Source organism: Dendropsophus ebraccatus, chromosome 3 (genome assembly GCF_027789765.1).
Source record: "Dendropsophus ebraccatus isolate aDenEbr1 chromosome 3, aDenEbr1.pat, whole genome shotgun sequence".
Taxonomy (NCBI): Eukaryota; Metazoa; Chordata; class Amphibia; order Anura; family Hylidae; genus Dendropsophus; species Dendropsophus ebraccatus.
In genome coordinates this window covers 154,464,086-154,481,799 of record NC_091456.1, presented here as the reverse complement: position 1 = coordinate 154,481,799, position 17,714 = coordinate 154,464,086, and the positions used below count along the sequence as shown (strand labels likewise).

The 17,714-nt window shown below is 43.6% G+C and overlaps 1 protein-coding gene across 1 annotated transcript in view; it reads right to left on the bottom strand.

Annotated features, from left to right (window-relative positions):
* Window positions 1-17,714, bottom strand: part of PPIP5K2 (diphosphoinositol pentakisphosphate kinase 2) — a 69,769-nt gene that overhangs the window by 50,420 nt on the left and 1,635 nt on the right. The window contains exons 2-5 of the mRNA XM_069962973.1: window positions 12,707-13,087; window positions 10,645-10,840; window positions 8,367-8,457; window positions 7,266-7,351 (exon numbers count right to left, since the gene is read on the bottom strand). Coding sequence (XP_069819074.1) covers window positions 7,266-7,351; window positions 8,367-8,457; window positions 10,645-10,840; window positions 12,707-12,868 — 535 coding nt within the window. The 5' untranslated portion in view covers window positions 12,869-13,087. The remainder of the gene's footprint in view (window positions 1-7,265; window positions 7,352-8,366; window positions 8,458-10,644; window positions 10,841-12,706; window positions 13,088-17,714) is intronic.

The window sequence follows — 17,714 nt, the reverse complement described above, 5'->3', positions numbered from 1 at the left end:
TTTAGGACAACTGCTTTGTGATCTACAGAATCATTTTACATCTGGATAAAATTCTGAGAATATCTGTGGTAATAAAAGGAACATGGCAATAAAATACAATGTAGAGATGACCATGCCAAGCTCAGGACTGCCTCACTGTTACCCAGTTTATTCCATTAGGAGTGATCCATTTGGCTTGAACTACTTAAGCAGAAGTATAAAAAGATTTTCTTGTACATGATGTATCTGAGCCATGCAGATAAGGCTGACAGGATATGATTTACCATTATTGCTTCTGGCTCTGAGACATTCTGCACATTAACTCATGATAAGCACAAAAGTTTCTTGTCAAGTATCCAACCCAGCTACTACTGCAAGGTCCTGGCAGAAGATGTCTCTGCATTATACAGAGATTGTGTCCACCTCCACAAGGCCACCTTAAAGTGTGCCTGTCTTTAGAACTTTCTAAATTAACAGTAGATGTGAAATAAAGCAAGTTTGCAACATACATTTATTATTTTTTTTGTTATCATGCTGAAAAAACAGACTAAACATAGGAATTTCGGCCAGTACAGAGAGTCACGGGTCAATGTGTCCATTAGTCACATGACTGCCTTCTCTCTGTGAGCGTTCACATGGCCTGGGATACACAGGACTTTCTGTTTTCTGACTCAGAGAAGAGAGAAAAAAAAAAAAGTCAGAACACAGGAAGTGCCGTGTTTTCCATGATAACTAAAAAAAATTCCAAACTTTCTTTATATCACATATACTGTTGATTTAGATTTTAAGGGTGCCTTAACATGTACCGGATCCGCAGCAGACTTCACATGCACTGATCAGCTGAGCAGGACCGATTGGAGCCAGGAGCCTCACATGCAGCCACGTCACCGAGCAGGTAATGTATGCTCTCGGCTGCGGAGCTGTGGGCGGCGGGGGTTAACTCACATACTCACAGCGGGATGTCAATCCCGCTGTGAGTATGTGCTCTCATAGGGATAAACGGCATTGGATCGACAGCGGATTTTGCTGCGAATCCGCAGTGTGAAATCCACTGCGGATCTGGTACGTGTGAGGGCGACCTAAAAGTTCTAACGACAGGGAAAACTTTAACCCTTAGACTACCCAGGGCGTATAGTTACACCATGGAAGTCTGTGCCCAGACGACCTAGGGCGTAACTATACGTCCTGGGTGTTTCTCCGGCTATGAAGCACGCTCCGGAGCGGAGCGCGCTTCATAGCAGCCGGGATCTCACCGGTAATGACACGCTGCAGCGATTGCGCTGCCACATGCCATTAACTCCTTAATCGCTGCGATCGCGGCGTTTAAGTGTAAGTGACAGGGGGAGTCCCCTGTCACGTACCGATCGGGACCCCCGCAGTGTGACTGCGGGGGTCCCGATCAGTAAAACGGACCGCCGGAGGTCTCTCACCTGCCTCTGTGCGGTCCGATCGGCGATCTGCTGCACTGAGCCTGCACAGGCAGGCTCAATGAGCAGATCGCCGATAACACTGATCAATGCTATGCCTATGGCATAGCAATGATCAGTGTAAAAATCAAAGTACTGTATGTACAAGTCCCCCAAAGGGACATCAAATGTGTAAAAAAAAAAAGAAGTTAAAAACACTATTACACTACCCCAAAACCCCTCCCCCAATAAAAGTCTAAATCACCCCCCTTTCCCATTATATAAATAAAACATATAAAAATAAATAAACAAATAAACATATAATATACCATATGCATAATTGTCCGATCTATTAAAATATAACAAGCGTCATTGCGAACGGTAAACGGCGTAGACGAAAAGAGGGGAAAAAGTGCGCGGATTACCGATTTTATGTTACATTATATATAAAAAAAAAAAATAATAAAAAGTGATCAAAACGTCCGATCTTCACAAATATGGTATTAATAAAAACTAGAGATCATGGCGGAAAAAATGACACCCCATACAGCCCCATAGGTGAAAAAATAAAACTGTTATAAGCATCACAATAGGGCTATTTTATTTATAATTGCCAAAAAAAATATATAAAAATTAAAAAAATATATATAACAGAGAATCTGTGTAAACCTGCATATGGTTGTGTTCGGGCTGACCTATAGAGTAATGGTATCTTGTCGCTGTTACCATATAGTGCATAACGTAGACACAGGAACCCCCCAAACGTTACCATATTGCATTCTTTTTTACGATTTCACCAATTTATATCTCCATAAATATTAATTTTGGAATTCCGTCATACATGTTATGGTAAAATGGAAGACGCCATTACAAAGTACAACTATTCCTGTAAAAAACAAGCACTTACATGGGTTGTAGATAGAAAACTGAAAGTGCTAGAGCTCTTAGAAGGGGAGGAGGGAAAAACGAAAACACTAAGATCAAAATTTGCGCGGTCCACTGGGTCATTTTGGGCCTGGTCCTCAAAGGGTTAAAGTGTCACTGTCGTGAAATTTTTTTAGTTTTTTTGCAGAAATCAATAGTACATGCGATTTTAAGGAACTTTGTAATTAGGTTTATTAGCTGAAAAATGAATTTTTATCATGAAAAAGCAGTTTGAAGCTCTCCCCCCAGTCTTCATTGTTCTCCTATGGAGAGAGCTACATAAAAAACCAAAACAGGACAACAAAGAGTTAAAGGAGAAGTCCGGCCAAAATTAATTTTTGATATGTTGTTACTTATGAAAAGTTATACAAATTTCTAATGTACATTAATTATGGGAAATGCACATATACTGCTATTTCCCTTAATTTAGTAGATCAGGAAGTGTTAGAAATATCTCTGAAGAAGTGACGTCACGACCCAGGGTGTAATTCCTATGGAGTGTCCAGCAGGGGGCGCTCTCTATATAGAAGTCTATGGGACTTTATTGTTTCTATGGGTTTCTATGTAATGTAATGTAATGTAGTGTACAGTGCTTTATTGAATGAATACATCTATGGAATACTTTGGGGAGCAAGTGTCCTTGCTCCCCAAAGTATTGCATAAATGTATTCATTCAATACACAGTAAGCCCGCCGATCCGCCGAATTTCCGCCGCATTCCCGCCGATCCGCCACACGCTGATCCGCCGCATTCCCGCCGATCCGGACCATATACATTGAACTACAGCTCCCATCATCTGCTTCTGGTATGAACAGGTGATGGGAGCTGTAGTTGGGTAATGGATATGACATGCCGCCGGGCGCAGGGGGGAGCCGCTCAGTACACAGGAGCGCTCCCCCCTCCTCCTTCCGTGATAACTTCCGCCTATACCAATGCTGAGTCCCTGCCTGGCCGCCGCTCTCCGCTCTCCCCCCCATACATACCGGCTCCCGATGCATCCTGGTGTCCGCGCTGATGCCGGGAGCCGGTATATGTGAGCGGAGAGCGGCGGCCAGGCAGGGAGTCAGCAGTGCTATAGGCGGAAGTTATCACGGAAGGAGGAGGGGGGAGCGCTCCTGTGTACTGAGCGGCTCCCCCCTGCGCCCGGCGGCATGTCATATCCCTTACCCAACTACAGCTCCCATCACCTGTTCATACTAGAAGCAGATGATGGGAGCTGTAGTTCAATGTATATGGTCCGGATCGGCGGGAATGCGGCGGATCAGCGTGTGGCGGATCGGCGGGAATGCGGCGGAAATTCGGCGGATCGGCGGGCTTACTGTGTATTGAATGAATACATTTATGCAATACTTTGGGGAGCAAGGACACTTGCTCCCCAAAGTATTCCATAGATGTATTCATTCAATAAAGCACTGTACACTACATTACATTACATTACATAGAAACCCATAGAAACAATAAAGTCCCATAGACTTCTATATAGAGAGCGCCCCCTGCTGGACACTCCATAGGAATTACACCCTGGGTCGTGACGTCACTTCTTCAGAGATATTTCTAACACTTCCTGATCTACTAAATTAAGGGAAATAGCAGTATATGTGCATTTCCCATAATTAATGTACATTAGAAATTTGTATAACTTTTCATAAGTAACAACATATCAAAAATTAATTTTGGCCGGACTTCTCCTTTAATCTACAAATACAACACCCTTTATCCCCTCTGACAGTCACCACTGACCTCTCTGAGCTCTGATTACAGCTGTCACCCAGCTCTGTGCCTGTAATCCTCTGGTATCAGCTTTCTGCTATCGGCTAACTTTAATTTCCCTGTGTATTGTCTCTGTATAGAAAATAATTATATAGGAGAAAGACTCTTATCTTATCCCAATATACCAGTTAAACCAGTATGAAATACCACTGTCTAAAGGGAAAAGTTGCCCTTACTTGAGATGTCAAGTAAAAAAATAACCATTCTAATAATTAAGAAAGAAAGGGGCGCTTCTAGGTGTAATATTATAACTAGAGATGAGCGAACCGGGTTCGAGTCGTTCCGAACCTGAACGTTTGGTATTTGATTAGCTGGGGCTGCTGAACTTGGATAAAGCTCTAAGGTTGTCTGGAAAACATGGATACAGCCAATGACTATATCCATGTTTTCCACACAGCCTTAGGGCTTTATCCAAGTACAGCAGCCACCGCTAATCAAATGCCGAACGTTCGGGTTCGGATCGACTCGAGCATGCTCCAGGTTCGCTCATCTCTAGTTATAACACAGCGCTGGTTCAGGTGTGGATGTCGCAACTCACCTGATGGAGTTGTGCAACAATATAGGCACAACTCTATGTAGCGCATGAAATCCAAAGAATCACCACAGCTCTTCCGGGGGCACCATTCCAAGGACGTGGTATATATCACAGTGTGAATAAAGCCGGGTATATGACCAGGCAAGCCAATAGATTCCCCTTCAATAGGTCAAGCGCAGGTGGATATAAGGTGACATACGGTGTACACAATGTTGTGTACACCGTATGTCACCTTATATCCACCTGCACGTGACCTATTGAAGGGGAATCTATTGGCTTGCCTGGTCATACACCCAGCTTTATCACACTTTCTATTTATTGGTATGTCCAGCCAATAAAAGAACATTTTTTCATGCAAAATGGCTGATTTTGTTTCACCATGAAAATATTTTTTTTTATCATGGAAATATGGCCTTATAGCAAATAAGGGCTACAAGAAATGTAAAAATTCGGGGACATTACCAATTTTAGAAGTTTCACACTGTAGGGTATTAGTGAAAATGTGTGTCAGGTATGATCACAACCCCCTACACTATGCTTAGACCTAGAGAAACTATCATACTTATTCTGCACCGAGTGGGTAGGAGCTATTTTACAGGAATAAAAAGTAAAATAATAGTACAAAAAAAAAAGTAATCCCAATACTGCCAAGATTCCTAAATTTGGTTTCACTTGCCATCCAAATATGGTCCATGAATGTAGCCAAGAGAGCTTCCAGCCAAATGCTGGTTGGGGTGACTGCCATTTCCTCACAAGTATGAAAGCCATGTGTTCTGAATGGGGATAAGAGGAGTACGCTGCTGTCAGGAGAGAATCAGAAGGCCACCATTTACATTAGAGGGTTGGCAGGTTAAGCCAACTTAAGAGTATAACATAAGTGGGAGCCTAGATCTGTGCATCTTTCCTCCCGGTCTCTTCCCCCTCCTTCCTGCATTCCTACAATTTCTTGACCTTTGCTTTCAGTAAAGAACTGCGGTTTATTTCCTCTGACAGACATTTTATAATTGGACTCCGGATGCCAAGTGGATTTGCAAGCACATCTAAAGCATGTTTCTAATGTTTCATAATCTTAATGGACTAAAAGAAATTACTATGGCAGTATAGGTCTATGGTCGCTCCCTCTCTTCCCCTACCCCCCAAAGCTGTCTTTGTTTTGTATGTTAAATAAAAAGGTACGAAATAGAATGTGGCAACCCTCGCATCTGTAATTTAATTTTTCTTTAACTTTTTTTTTTTTGATTTGTTTCCTGAAAGCAAAATGAAGCAACTTTCTAATTAGTCTTCATTAAAAACTTCCTACCATTTGGCTGCTACTTTTAGTGATGAAGATAACAGCAGGAATGGTAAGGGAGTTACACACCAGCTCAGATTGTGTTCAGGGGTGAAAAACGCCTGGATGGCAGCTCACACAGAATGTAGATAGAGAGGATAGAGGGGAAAAACTACATATTATTATAGGGAGCACATTGTATGCGCAAGAGTAAGCAATGTCTAATAAACACCTGTGGAGGATTTCTTTTTCATTGAAAAATTTTCAATTGTATCCATAAACGTTAAAGGGAACCTGTCACCCCCCGTGCCGAGACGGAGCCCGGCCGACCCCCCGATGCAGACACATATACTTACCATTTCCGAGAAGTCCCGGGCCTGGAGCCTTACCCGCCGCCGAGATATCCCAGTCCGAAGCCGCGCGCGCTCACCAGGGATGGGCCCGACGCCAATAGAGAATAACGGCTCTAGTCATTCTCTCTGGACGTCGGACTCATCTCTGGTGAGCGGCCGGGCTCTTTCTTTAGGATGATCTAATACTACTCCGAGCCTCTGGAATATATTTCAATAGCAGGCACTAGTTCAGCATGTATCTATTAGGTTATCTATACAGATAACCTAATGTAAAGACTACAAATTTACCCCCAATTCAGTTTGGACACTGGTTTAATCTGTGGCCAGCAGGATTCCTCTACAGCATCATTGAGAGCCCTGTGGTGGTAGAGGTGGCTAGAAGATTAGTGGAAGTGTCTTAAGGCTGCATTCAATCCACCACATAAGAGCGGAAATCCACCTCTACAACTGTAGAGTTGGCACTTGGATTTAGGCTATGTTCACACTACGTAAAAGTAGTGTGCCATCGGCAACAACGGCTGTACTTAATGCAGTGTGGAACCATGCCTCTTGTTCTATGGGATCCCGGCCGGAGCATATACACATCGTATACGCTCCGGCTGGGATCCCATGCCGGGCTGCAAAGAACTGAATTGGGGCCATAGGAAACCCTGTCAGTTCACACAATGAAGTGAGCGGCTCCGCTTTATTGTGCACTATGGGGAGTTCTGATGCGGGCGTGCGCTGATGCACCTGCATAAGAAAAATGCGGCCATAAAGATCATCCGGCCGGTACTGCAGTACCGGCCGGGATGATTTTGGCATAGACCGGCGGTTCCGTGATCCGGCTGGGTCACGGAACGGCCGGTCCGATGTGACGTGTGAACATAGCCTTATGATGTAAATAAAGGGGTTATTTTCCGAATTAAAAAAAAACAAAAAAAAACCCCTCATCCACCAAATACATAGTATAGTGGTACACCACATTTTTACAAGGGGGGGAAAAAAAACTGTCTTCCAGAAAGAAAGATCATCATATTGTTACATACCGTCAGGCTGGTTTGGATCACGATTAAGGACGGCGTATCGAGGAAGCAGAATACCTTCATCTTTAAGGATCCTATAAACCTCCCGCCTGAGAGCAGAATAAACACATCAAGCTAAATTACATTTGTCACATTTAGATAACTGTGTGTTTTGTCTGTTGTTTTTCCACTTAAATTTCCCATCAGAAAATCACTTGTTCTATTCCTCAGCAGTTCTGGAGCATGAACATTGTCTTAATGTCTCTAACACATGGCAGAGAGCTGGCTTCATGATCATAAAAAGGTTGCAAAATGACTACTTGGAGGCGTGCATCTAATGTGTGTAAGGCTAGGTTCACACTTCAGTCTGGTTTTTTCTATCTATTTTATGCACCAAAAAAATACAAACAAAAAAAAAAAAACGGATGCATTTGTCTGCATTCATTTAGATCTGTTTTTCATTGACTTCCCCATTATAAAAACACATCAGTTTTTTTACAGTTTACAAAAACGTGCTCGACCACGTTTTTGTGAAAGCTAAAATCTATTTTAATCTGTTTTTTGATTTTTTTTTTTTGTTATAGAAATCAATGGAAAAACGGATGTACACAAATGCATCAGTTTTTTCATCTGTCTTTTCCATTAAAAGGATCCGTTAAATGGACAGCAAAAGCACAGTGTGAACCCAGCCTAAGACAATAGCAAAATATCACTGAGGTCACCGAGTATGCTCATTAAGGTTTCAAATTCATCTCAAGGAGACAGGTCTTTTCTTTTATCGTGTAGAAAATAAGTCATTTTCTAATGACGCACTGCCTTTAAAGGAGACGTCTCAACAATGTCCCTGCAGCCCTTGTTAAACGATAATCGGGCCGTGTAATAGGCCCAGTAAACGAGCGCCGATCTAGCAAATCGGCGCTCGTTTACAGTTATTATTGGGCCTGTGTAATAACATCGGCCCGTGTAATAACATCCTAAGCCTGGCTATGTTCTTTTAATCACCTGTTAGTAGGAGTATGCAGCAGGCACATAGGCAGGGAATAAGAGTGAATGAGACCTATGATGATGTGGGCTTATTTCTACCTCTGTTTAGCTGCTGACAGGTCTGTTTTAAAAATTCCTCACCTGTCTTGTATTTGATATTGTAAATTCAAGTCATTGATAACAAATGGATTCCTGAGCTTCGCATAAGCAACTGCTTTATCCAGCGGAAATCCTAAAAGAATGGATGAAAAGCATATATTAATATTTGCACTGTAAGCAGCGAGCTGGAAAAGTTACAAAACAAAAAGAACCCACAATAGGTGGATTAAGAGCATCAAATATTCTGCTATTACTTGAGAGCATTATATACACATTACAGCGGACATCATGCTGACCAACTTAAGCCATTTGTAATGTAATATCCTTGGAAGAAATAAACCATACGTTCTACAAGCCTGAGAAATATCAATAGGATTAGAGCAGAAAATCAATACTGGAGTCAGATGAAAGACATACTACGACTTGAAAGTTGTTCATACCAATACACAGTGCACATTTACCTTCTGTTCTTAACTCTAGATCATATATATGTATCAGGACAGGAAGGTAATCGCTAGTAAACTAGTGTTTCCCAACCTATAGTTTTGTAATGGATGGAGAACCACAACTACCAGCGGGCAGGCTGTCAGGGCATGCTTGGAGTTGTAATTTTGCAACAAGCAAAGCAAATGTTGTTTTTCCATGTTGGGTTGACAGCATACTGACTATAGGCCTGGTCTCCTTGGCCAATGTGGAAGGTCTCAATCAACCATTAACAATACAGAATTTGCTGGTAAATCTACCAAAGATAGGGAATTCTAAATAAATGGTCATTTCTGTGGCACGCAATGTCAAATGTACACATGACCATGGGGATTTAAGAAGCATCACCAGAACCTTGGAAGGTATCTCATCTGGTTATATATGGAAGTGAAAGCAATGCCCAAGCACAATCTTTTATTGCTATGTAACACGACCTACCTTGAGCCGGCAGTAAGGGCCTTTTACATGGGCTGATTATTGGTCAGGAGCCTTGCTAGAAACCATCCTTAGGTGGATAATCGGCTTGTGTAAAAGTCACAGTGATCAGCTGAGAAGAGGGAGAACACCCCATCCTCAGCTGATCAGGTCTTTGCAGCAAGCCTCAAAATTTATCATTATTGGCTGCACATCTTCCTGTGTATACAGGGTTGTGTGCGGCTGATAGCAATAAAGGAAACAAACAGCACAAACATTCATATATCTGTGCTGTCAGTTTCCAGATCACAAGCAGCAGTGTATACCTACATCAGTGTTAGGCTGGGTTCACACTACGTTATTGCAATCCATTTTTTCAACGGATGAAAAAGTGATGGAAAAAACAAAAGCAACTGTGTGCATCCGTTTGATCCTTTTTTCCATTGGCTTCCATTATAAAAGAAAAAAAAAAAAAAAGATTTTTTTTAGCGTACACAAAAACGTGGTCAACTTACTTCATTTTTGTGTCCGTTAAAAAAACCTGATTTTTTTATAATAGAAGGTTTTTTTCATCAGTTTTTTGCAAAAAAATAACGGATTGCAAAAACGTAGTGTGAACCCAGCTTTACTTGTGTTGGGACAACCAGATCTCCAGTCCTCCAGGCACTGCTGTAACTTCAGGCCACCGTCTCTCCCAGATTGATTGACAGCCAGTGGAGGCAGAACCTGAAGATACAGCCAAAAGGACTGGAGATCCAGATGCCAAATCACAAGCAGCGTGGATGGTAAATATGCACTGCTTGTGACCTGGAAACTGACAACACAGATTGATATATCCGTGCAGTCAGTTTCCATTGCTGCACGAACGATCAAACCCTTTAACAAAAAGGACAGAAAAGAGCATCTCAAAAACCTAGTGAGAACACAGCCTTATCCTTTTAAGACCTGACAAAAGCAATTGCCTGGTTAAAGGGAAGCTATCAGCATGTTAGAAGCATCTAACCTGGTGATGTCTCCCTAAAGACCATTTTCAGGAACTAGGTTAGATGCTTCTAACCTGCTGATAGTTTCCTTTACATAGTCATGTTGTATAGTACATTGTTCCCTGTTATTTCTGTGTATTAACATGACAAAGGCTTTGCTCGCAGATATATAAGATATATAAGAAATCTTACCTATGTTGATAAAAACTTTAATACAAACATGCTTAAACTGATTCTCTAACCAAAAGAAAGTTATTACGATCAGACCCTGGGACTTAGTCACTAAGTGGGCAGGGAACCTGGCATGGAGCCTTATAATAACTGCAGGCATTTATCTGTGCTGGGCCGAGCGCCTGCCAACCCACAGTCACCATTAATATGGAAATTGCTGCTATTCCTATCGGCTCCATTTATTTTCAGGGTCTGTGTAACCACTTTACCTTTGGAGTGGAAGGAAATGAGGCAGTCGCACAGAGGCCAGTTCTCTACAGATTCATTCAGGATGACGTCTTCTTCGAAAATAACCACAGTGATGTACTTGAACAACGACAGACGCTCCAAGATTTCTTTCATAGGTTTTGACTTGGACTTCTTGGCCATGGCGCAGATTCCCACCACAATCTGCCTTTCTGGCGGCTGCAATACAAATAAGGCAACATAAACAGGTCGATCAACGTGTGAGATCATAAAATAATAGGTCATAAATTTCTGAATGGAGGCTTTATTCACTTTGTGGGAAAATCAAGACAGGGCAATGTGCTGCAGAGCAGCTGTAAAATCTGCCACGTCTTAATTTATGCTATGAAGGTCTCATTCAGACTGATGCAAAATACTAACCGATATATGTAAGCCAAAGCTGTAGAAGGGCAAATTATAATATTTCTGTCAAACATTTTTCTCAGTCAGAGTCTGAGTATTCAGACCCGACTGATCAGTAGAATGAGCAGGGAGACTACTATACTATCGGGCACTCCTCTCCCCAGTCTGTATCTGTGACCTAGACAGACCCCAGACTAAAGGCCCTATTCCACGGAACGATTATCAGCCGTATCCAGCTGATCGTTGCAGTCGTTCAACCATGTTGAAAAACAAACAACTGTGATAGCAGCAATCTGCTGCTGTTGCCCCGCGGAATAGGAGCAGCGGCAGCAGACCGCCACTATCCTCTATGGGCTCCCGCACTCATTCGCTCGCTGCCGCCGGGTGTAGTGGCACCGTTTGCTTCTCACAGTCGGCCTGTGGAATAAGGCCTTTACATTGAAAGGTCATTTAGGTCATGTGACACAAAGCCGAGGGTGAAAGCAGTGAGCGGGCTTCTCCTGGCTTGTTCTTCTGATCAGTCCTGATCGTTCAAAACTTTTGACATTTTAAAAGTTTCTTTTAATGACAGTGCCCATTTACGAAGCAAGAGCCCTATTACACCAAGCGATTATCAACAGAGTTTGGCCGGTTACCGGACAATAATCGTTTGATGTAATAGGTCATGTTAAAAAGAAACGATCAGTCGACATGCACGATGGCAGCTGATCATTGTCTTTCAACATGTTGAATCACAACAATTACGACAGCCCGTCTGCAGCCCGTCACTCCATGGAACAGGATCAGCGGCAACAGATAGCTGCGCTCTTCAATGGGAAGCTCCCCACCCTCACTGTCTGTGCATGTAACAGCACCTCGTGCTGTGTAATGCAGCATTTACTGTCAAAAAAGACTTTTGAAATGTGACACAGACATGTCAAACGTTTAAATCCGGTAGGCGCCTGGGTGTTCAGTTTTCCATTGATCATTAAATAAAGCCTGGAGAGGAGCACAGTTGTACGCTTCACGCCCGGCCTTGCTGCTCCATCAGACTTGTTGCAAGAGAAGGGCTCCATTAAAATAATTCAGAACTACATCTCCTGCAATGCAGCGAGTCAAGGAGAGAAGTGCTTAGCTGCGTGTTTCTCCCGGCTCTATGTAGGGATTAGTGCGTGTTTGAACACCCGAACATCTGCCTGATCAAAACCTGATCAACATGACATACCAAAGTGATGGTAATCCTCTTTCACACACTAGTATTTAGATTAGTACTATAATCCCTTTAACAATACATTATTATAAGGAGTAGTTTATATATGAATTTAAATAATCTGTATGCAAATTCAGAATGCACAGAATAATTGTATCTATTACTATTGTTCCAGACGCCCAGGGCTGGGATAAATGGTCGTAAGGTCTTCAGGGACGTAACAATGGGGGAAGGGGGGGGGGGGGAGAGATGGCTGTCACACAGGGCCCTGGCCCTAACACACCTGTGCCCCACAATAGACACCAGTTATATTAATGGCACATGGTAGACAGACTTCACATTGGGATACATGGGTTATACCTCTGGTTATCATCAAGAAGTCCAAGGGACTGTCCAATGTGGAGCCTGACAATTCACACTGGCTACATACATGGTACAGAGCAAACAAGGCTAAATGGCTATGACAGGGAAAGAGAAAATGACATAATACGTACAGAGTCATACTCTTCATCATCGTCGTCGTCGTCGTCATCATCTTCAATGTTTTCGTAGAGATTGTCCACTTTTTCAGCTTTGCCTTGATCCAAAGCTTCGTCAGCTTCTTCACAACCGACAAAGAACCGTGGGATGTCGCTTTCTGAAGCGCTAACAGACATGGTGGTAACTTTCCGTGTGGATCTGCATGTGCCCAAGTAGAGAGACGACTGAGGCTGTAATTTGCCTAGCGCTGCTTAACAATGGGAGGATAATTCAGCCTTCTAATCCAGCAGACCATGCAATCTCCATCCCTACAGTCTCTGAATGTTATCACGTTCTCTCATACAGTCAGCACTGGCTGCTTCTTTCCTTTTCAGGCCACAGACTGGATGCCATTCCTGCATAGAAAAGAAAGAAAAATCAGCTGTGAACTCTGGTCTATGGCCGGGAATAGTTGTTATAATCTCTGGGCTGACAGGAGCATTCTTTCCAGCAACCTCCTATAGGCTGCGGTGCCATGCTGGGGCAACTGGAAATCACCTGATCTACTTCATGGGCAACCCGTGGCTCTCCTACCATTGTGGAACTACACTTCCCAGCAAGTTATAAGCTGTAGGTGACAGATGACCGGGCTACCAGCAACCACTTTCAGTGTGCCAACACAAAATAGAGATATATACCAATCTTATTTAACGTCTAGATGCTGAGAAATGCTGATCCGCAGACCGCTTTTACCACCGAACAAAGAAACCTTTATTGGGCCATTCAACAAAAGAATTCTTTATTCTGACTGCAAGTGCAGGTTTCAGAGAATTTCTGAGCAATTCAGCAATATAGTGCACAGCGACCGGCTGCTGACAAGTGCATCTCGTCTATTGCTCAGCGTCTGACCTCATGCTGTGCGGATTTTATCCAGAATGCATGCGAGGTACCCCGGTCATAGCGCACTCACATTATCACAGGTTATCAAGCAAGCCTTTTGTTTGTATAAATATTTTGTACCTATATTTCTCCTTCTGAGTAATTATTTTTCCATGAAACAATTCTGTTAAAGGGGAACTATCAGCCGGTCAGACAAATTCAACCTGTTGATAGCCCCTATTGTGCATGGGGGGCGCTGAAGAGAAAGGTCTGTTATCTGTCTGTTATCTTCCTTCTCTGCACTGTTCCCGTGCTGTTAGTAGTTGAATCCTTGGCTCGGAGAACTGCCAAGCTCCATTGATTATCATTAGAAGGAGCAGGTCGCCTTGTCACTCTGGGGTCGGGCGGTGCTCCTAGTGGGCCGAGGAGGAAGGTAACAGGGGGTTATCAGCAGTTTAGATTCGTCTAACCTGCTAATAGTTCCCCTTTAAAAGAGAATTTATTTTCTGTGCATGACTATGGGGGCCAGCCATCTGTCCTGAGCTGCTCCTCTGTTAGAGTGTCACTGTCATTTAATTTTTTTGTTGCAGAAATCAATAGTACAGGCAATTTTAAGAAACTTTGTAATTGGGTTTATTAGCTGAAAAACACATTTTTATCATGAAAGCGCATTTTGATGCTCTCCCCCCTGTCTTTATGGCTTGCTTATGGAGAGGGGAGGGGTGGAGAGAGATGAGTCACCAAAACAGGACAACAAAGAGTTAATCTACAGTTAATCACCCAGCTATCTCCTCTGACAGTCAGCACTGACCTCTCAGACCTCTGAATACACCTGTCACCCAACTCCATGTTGTGTAATCCTTTGTTCTCTGCTGCCGACTAACTCCCCCCCCCCTTTCTATAGAACAGACAGGGTTGTGTCTGACGCAAACAAGTCACAATTTCCTGATATTTTGCAGTGAATGGGAGGTGGGGAATGGAAAGAGGAGGATTTCTTAAAATCGCCTGGACTATTGATTTCGGCAAAAAAAAAAAAAACAACAACAGTGATTGTATTGCTTTACAATCACCACCAGAACTGGAGGAACTTGCTTGTTGTCTTGAGATGCCTCCTTGCCCTTTAGGGTTTGAAATCAGTTTCAGGGTATATTCACACGGACGGGCTCGCAGCGAGATTCTCGCTGCGAGCCCGGCAGGTCCTGGCAGTTCCCATACACTACATACTTGCTGCGGTCTAAACGACCGCAGCGAGTATGTAATTATACCGCCCTTAACCCCTTTTGCTCCCCCGCTGTAAGCATACTTTACCTGTCCTTGCTGCATGGGTTCCGGCGTCCTGCTCTCCCGCCCGGCCAATCAGTGGCTGCGGCTGGGCAAAGGTAAAGTATGCTTACAGCGGGGGAGCAGAAGGGGTTAAGGGCGGTATAATTACATACTCGCTGCGGTCGTTTAGACCGCAGCAAGTATGTAGTGTATGGGAACTGCCAGGACCTGCCGGGCTCGCAGCGAGAATCTCGCTGCGAGCCCGCCCGTGTGAATATACCCTTAAATCTGCTGACATAGAAAAAAGAAATCCACAAGGATAAGTACCAGGCTACTTTTTCCCCACAGATTCCTTACTAACAGAGCTGCCCTTATCCTTACTGGCCGTGTCTTTTAAAATGCGCCTGTTGCGCTATTCACGCTGGGAATTTGCAGTGAAAGTCAGTGTCAGCGCATCCCTATGAGAATACATCCCGCTGCGTGTATGTAAGTTAACCCCTCGGTGGCCGGACCATATATAACCTCCTCCCCGCTCCGGCTTGCTTCAGGGGTTCTCGGCAGGAGGTGCCGCTCAGCCAATCAGTGGCTGTGCCAGGGCAGCGCACTGATTGGCTGAGCGGGACGAGCAGACGCTGAAAAACCCCAAAGCAAGCCGGAGCGGAGAGCAGGTGATGTATGCTCCGGCCGCCAGGGGGTTAACTTACATACATGCAGCGGGATGTCAATACCACTGCGAGTATGTATTCTCATAAGGATGCACTGACACTGGCTCCACAGCGAAATTCACTGTGAATTCCCAGTGTGAAATCTGCTGCGGATGCAGTGTGCATGAAGGCACCCAGTGTGCATGAAGGCATGAAGGCACACATTCACACACCCGTAGTGCTTCACGGAGCACTACATTACACTTCATTCACCCTAGCGATCCGTGCCACAAAAACCGATCCGCATTACATGTCCAGATTTTTTGCGACACGGATCGCGACCCCGTATACACGCACAGACGTGGGAATGGGGCCATTGAATAACATTGGTTTTATGTTCTGCCCGCAATTGTGGACAGAACAGTAGACGTGTGAATTAGGCCTTAATCTGTTGCAGGTAAGTCAATCTGGTGTGGCCAAGAGTGTCTGTGTCCCAGGTCTGCGACACCTCTTTCTTCCTCCCCCTCCCCACGCTCCTCATCATTAGGAGCACCCCCAGGCAGGATTGCTATTCATCACTCATCTGAACTGCACATGTGTTGCTACAGCACAGGTGCAGTTTAGACAATTAATGAATAGAAATCCTGCCTGGGGTTGTTCTTAATGATAAGGAGGGTGGGGAGGAAGAAAGGAGAGGCGTCGCAGACCTGGGACACAGACACTCTAGGCCACGCCAGATTGACTTGCATGCAACAATTTAAAAGATCATTTTTGCGCTAACCAAGGCACCAGGCACATTTGTAAAGTGACTCTGTACCCACAATCTGACCCTTCCAAACCGCTTGTACCTTTGGATAGCTGCTTTTTATCCAAAATCTGTCATGCGGTCTGTTCGGCAGGTGATGTGGTTATTGTTCGAGTCGATCCAAACCCGAACGTTCGGTATTTGATTAGCTGGGGCTGCTGAACTTGGATAAAGCTCTACGGTTGCCTGGAAAACATGGATACAGTCAATGACTATATCCATGATATCCACATAGCCTTAGGGCTTTATCCAAGTTCAGCAGCCACCGCTAATCAAATGCGAAAGTTCGGGTTCGGGTCGACTCGAGCATGCTCGAGGTTCGCTCATCTCTACCCAACATCCATGGAAATACCAGACCTGCCTGACCAGAAACATATTAAATGGGTACTCCAGCGAAAATGTTTTTGAATCAACCGGTTTCAGATAGTTATATAGATTTGTAATTTACTTCTATATTAAAATCTCAAGTCTTCCAGTATTTATCAGCTGCTGTATGTATTTATCAGATGCTGCATGAAGTGGTGTATTCTTTTCAGTCTGACACAGTGCTCTCTGCTGACATTTCTGTCCAAAAAAGGGACTACCCAGAGCAGAAGAGGTTTTCTATGGGGATTTGCTACTGCTCTGGATAGCTGGTACAGAGATGTCAGCAGAGAGCACTGTGTCAGACTGAAAAGAAAACACCACTTCATGCAGGACATACCGCAGCTGATAAATACTGGAAGACTTGAGATTTTTAAGTAGAAGTAAATTACAAATCTATCTAACTTTCTGAAACCAATTTACTTGAAAGATTTTTTTTGCTGAAGTACCCCTTTAATGTGGCAGCTGGCAGCCTGGTAAGCATGGCCAAAACTGTGACAATTGGCAGTAAAACATGCATGGTTTTTCTAAACTGTAATTGGCTGTGTGCACAAAGACTGTCATTTTAAAAGGTGCATTTTTGGGGGGTTTTGTCCAGGCTATTAATGTATGAAGCCTGAAGATTTCATAGTGTTACTGAGTAGCAGCAAGCCTTACGTCTCCTCCAATTGATATCTGAAGTTAATGAATTACTATATTTGGTTAGACGAGTAAAAAATAAATAAAAAAAAAAAAAAGTTTTTGGTGCCATGAAGTTCTCTTAGACAGAAGCCAGACCGTCTTCAGACACTTCCCTTTTCACGATTGCTAAACAAGAGTTGAAAGCTAACAAAACCTGAAGGACATTTATACTAAACAAGAGCCGTCACTTCACATTAAATATGTCAAGATGATGAAACAATTTATGTGAAAGAACGCGCTGACTGCAGCACACGGACATGCGTCACCAGCCAGGGTTACTTAGCAACTTTACAACCATCCACTGCCAATACAAAACAAACGCTCCCAACAATAACCACTACCATTCAGAAATCAGAGGCGATAAAACTTAAAGGGACCAAACATGGGAATCCAATCAGAACTAGTTTT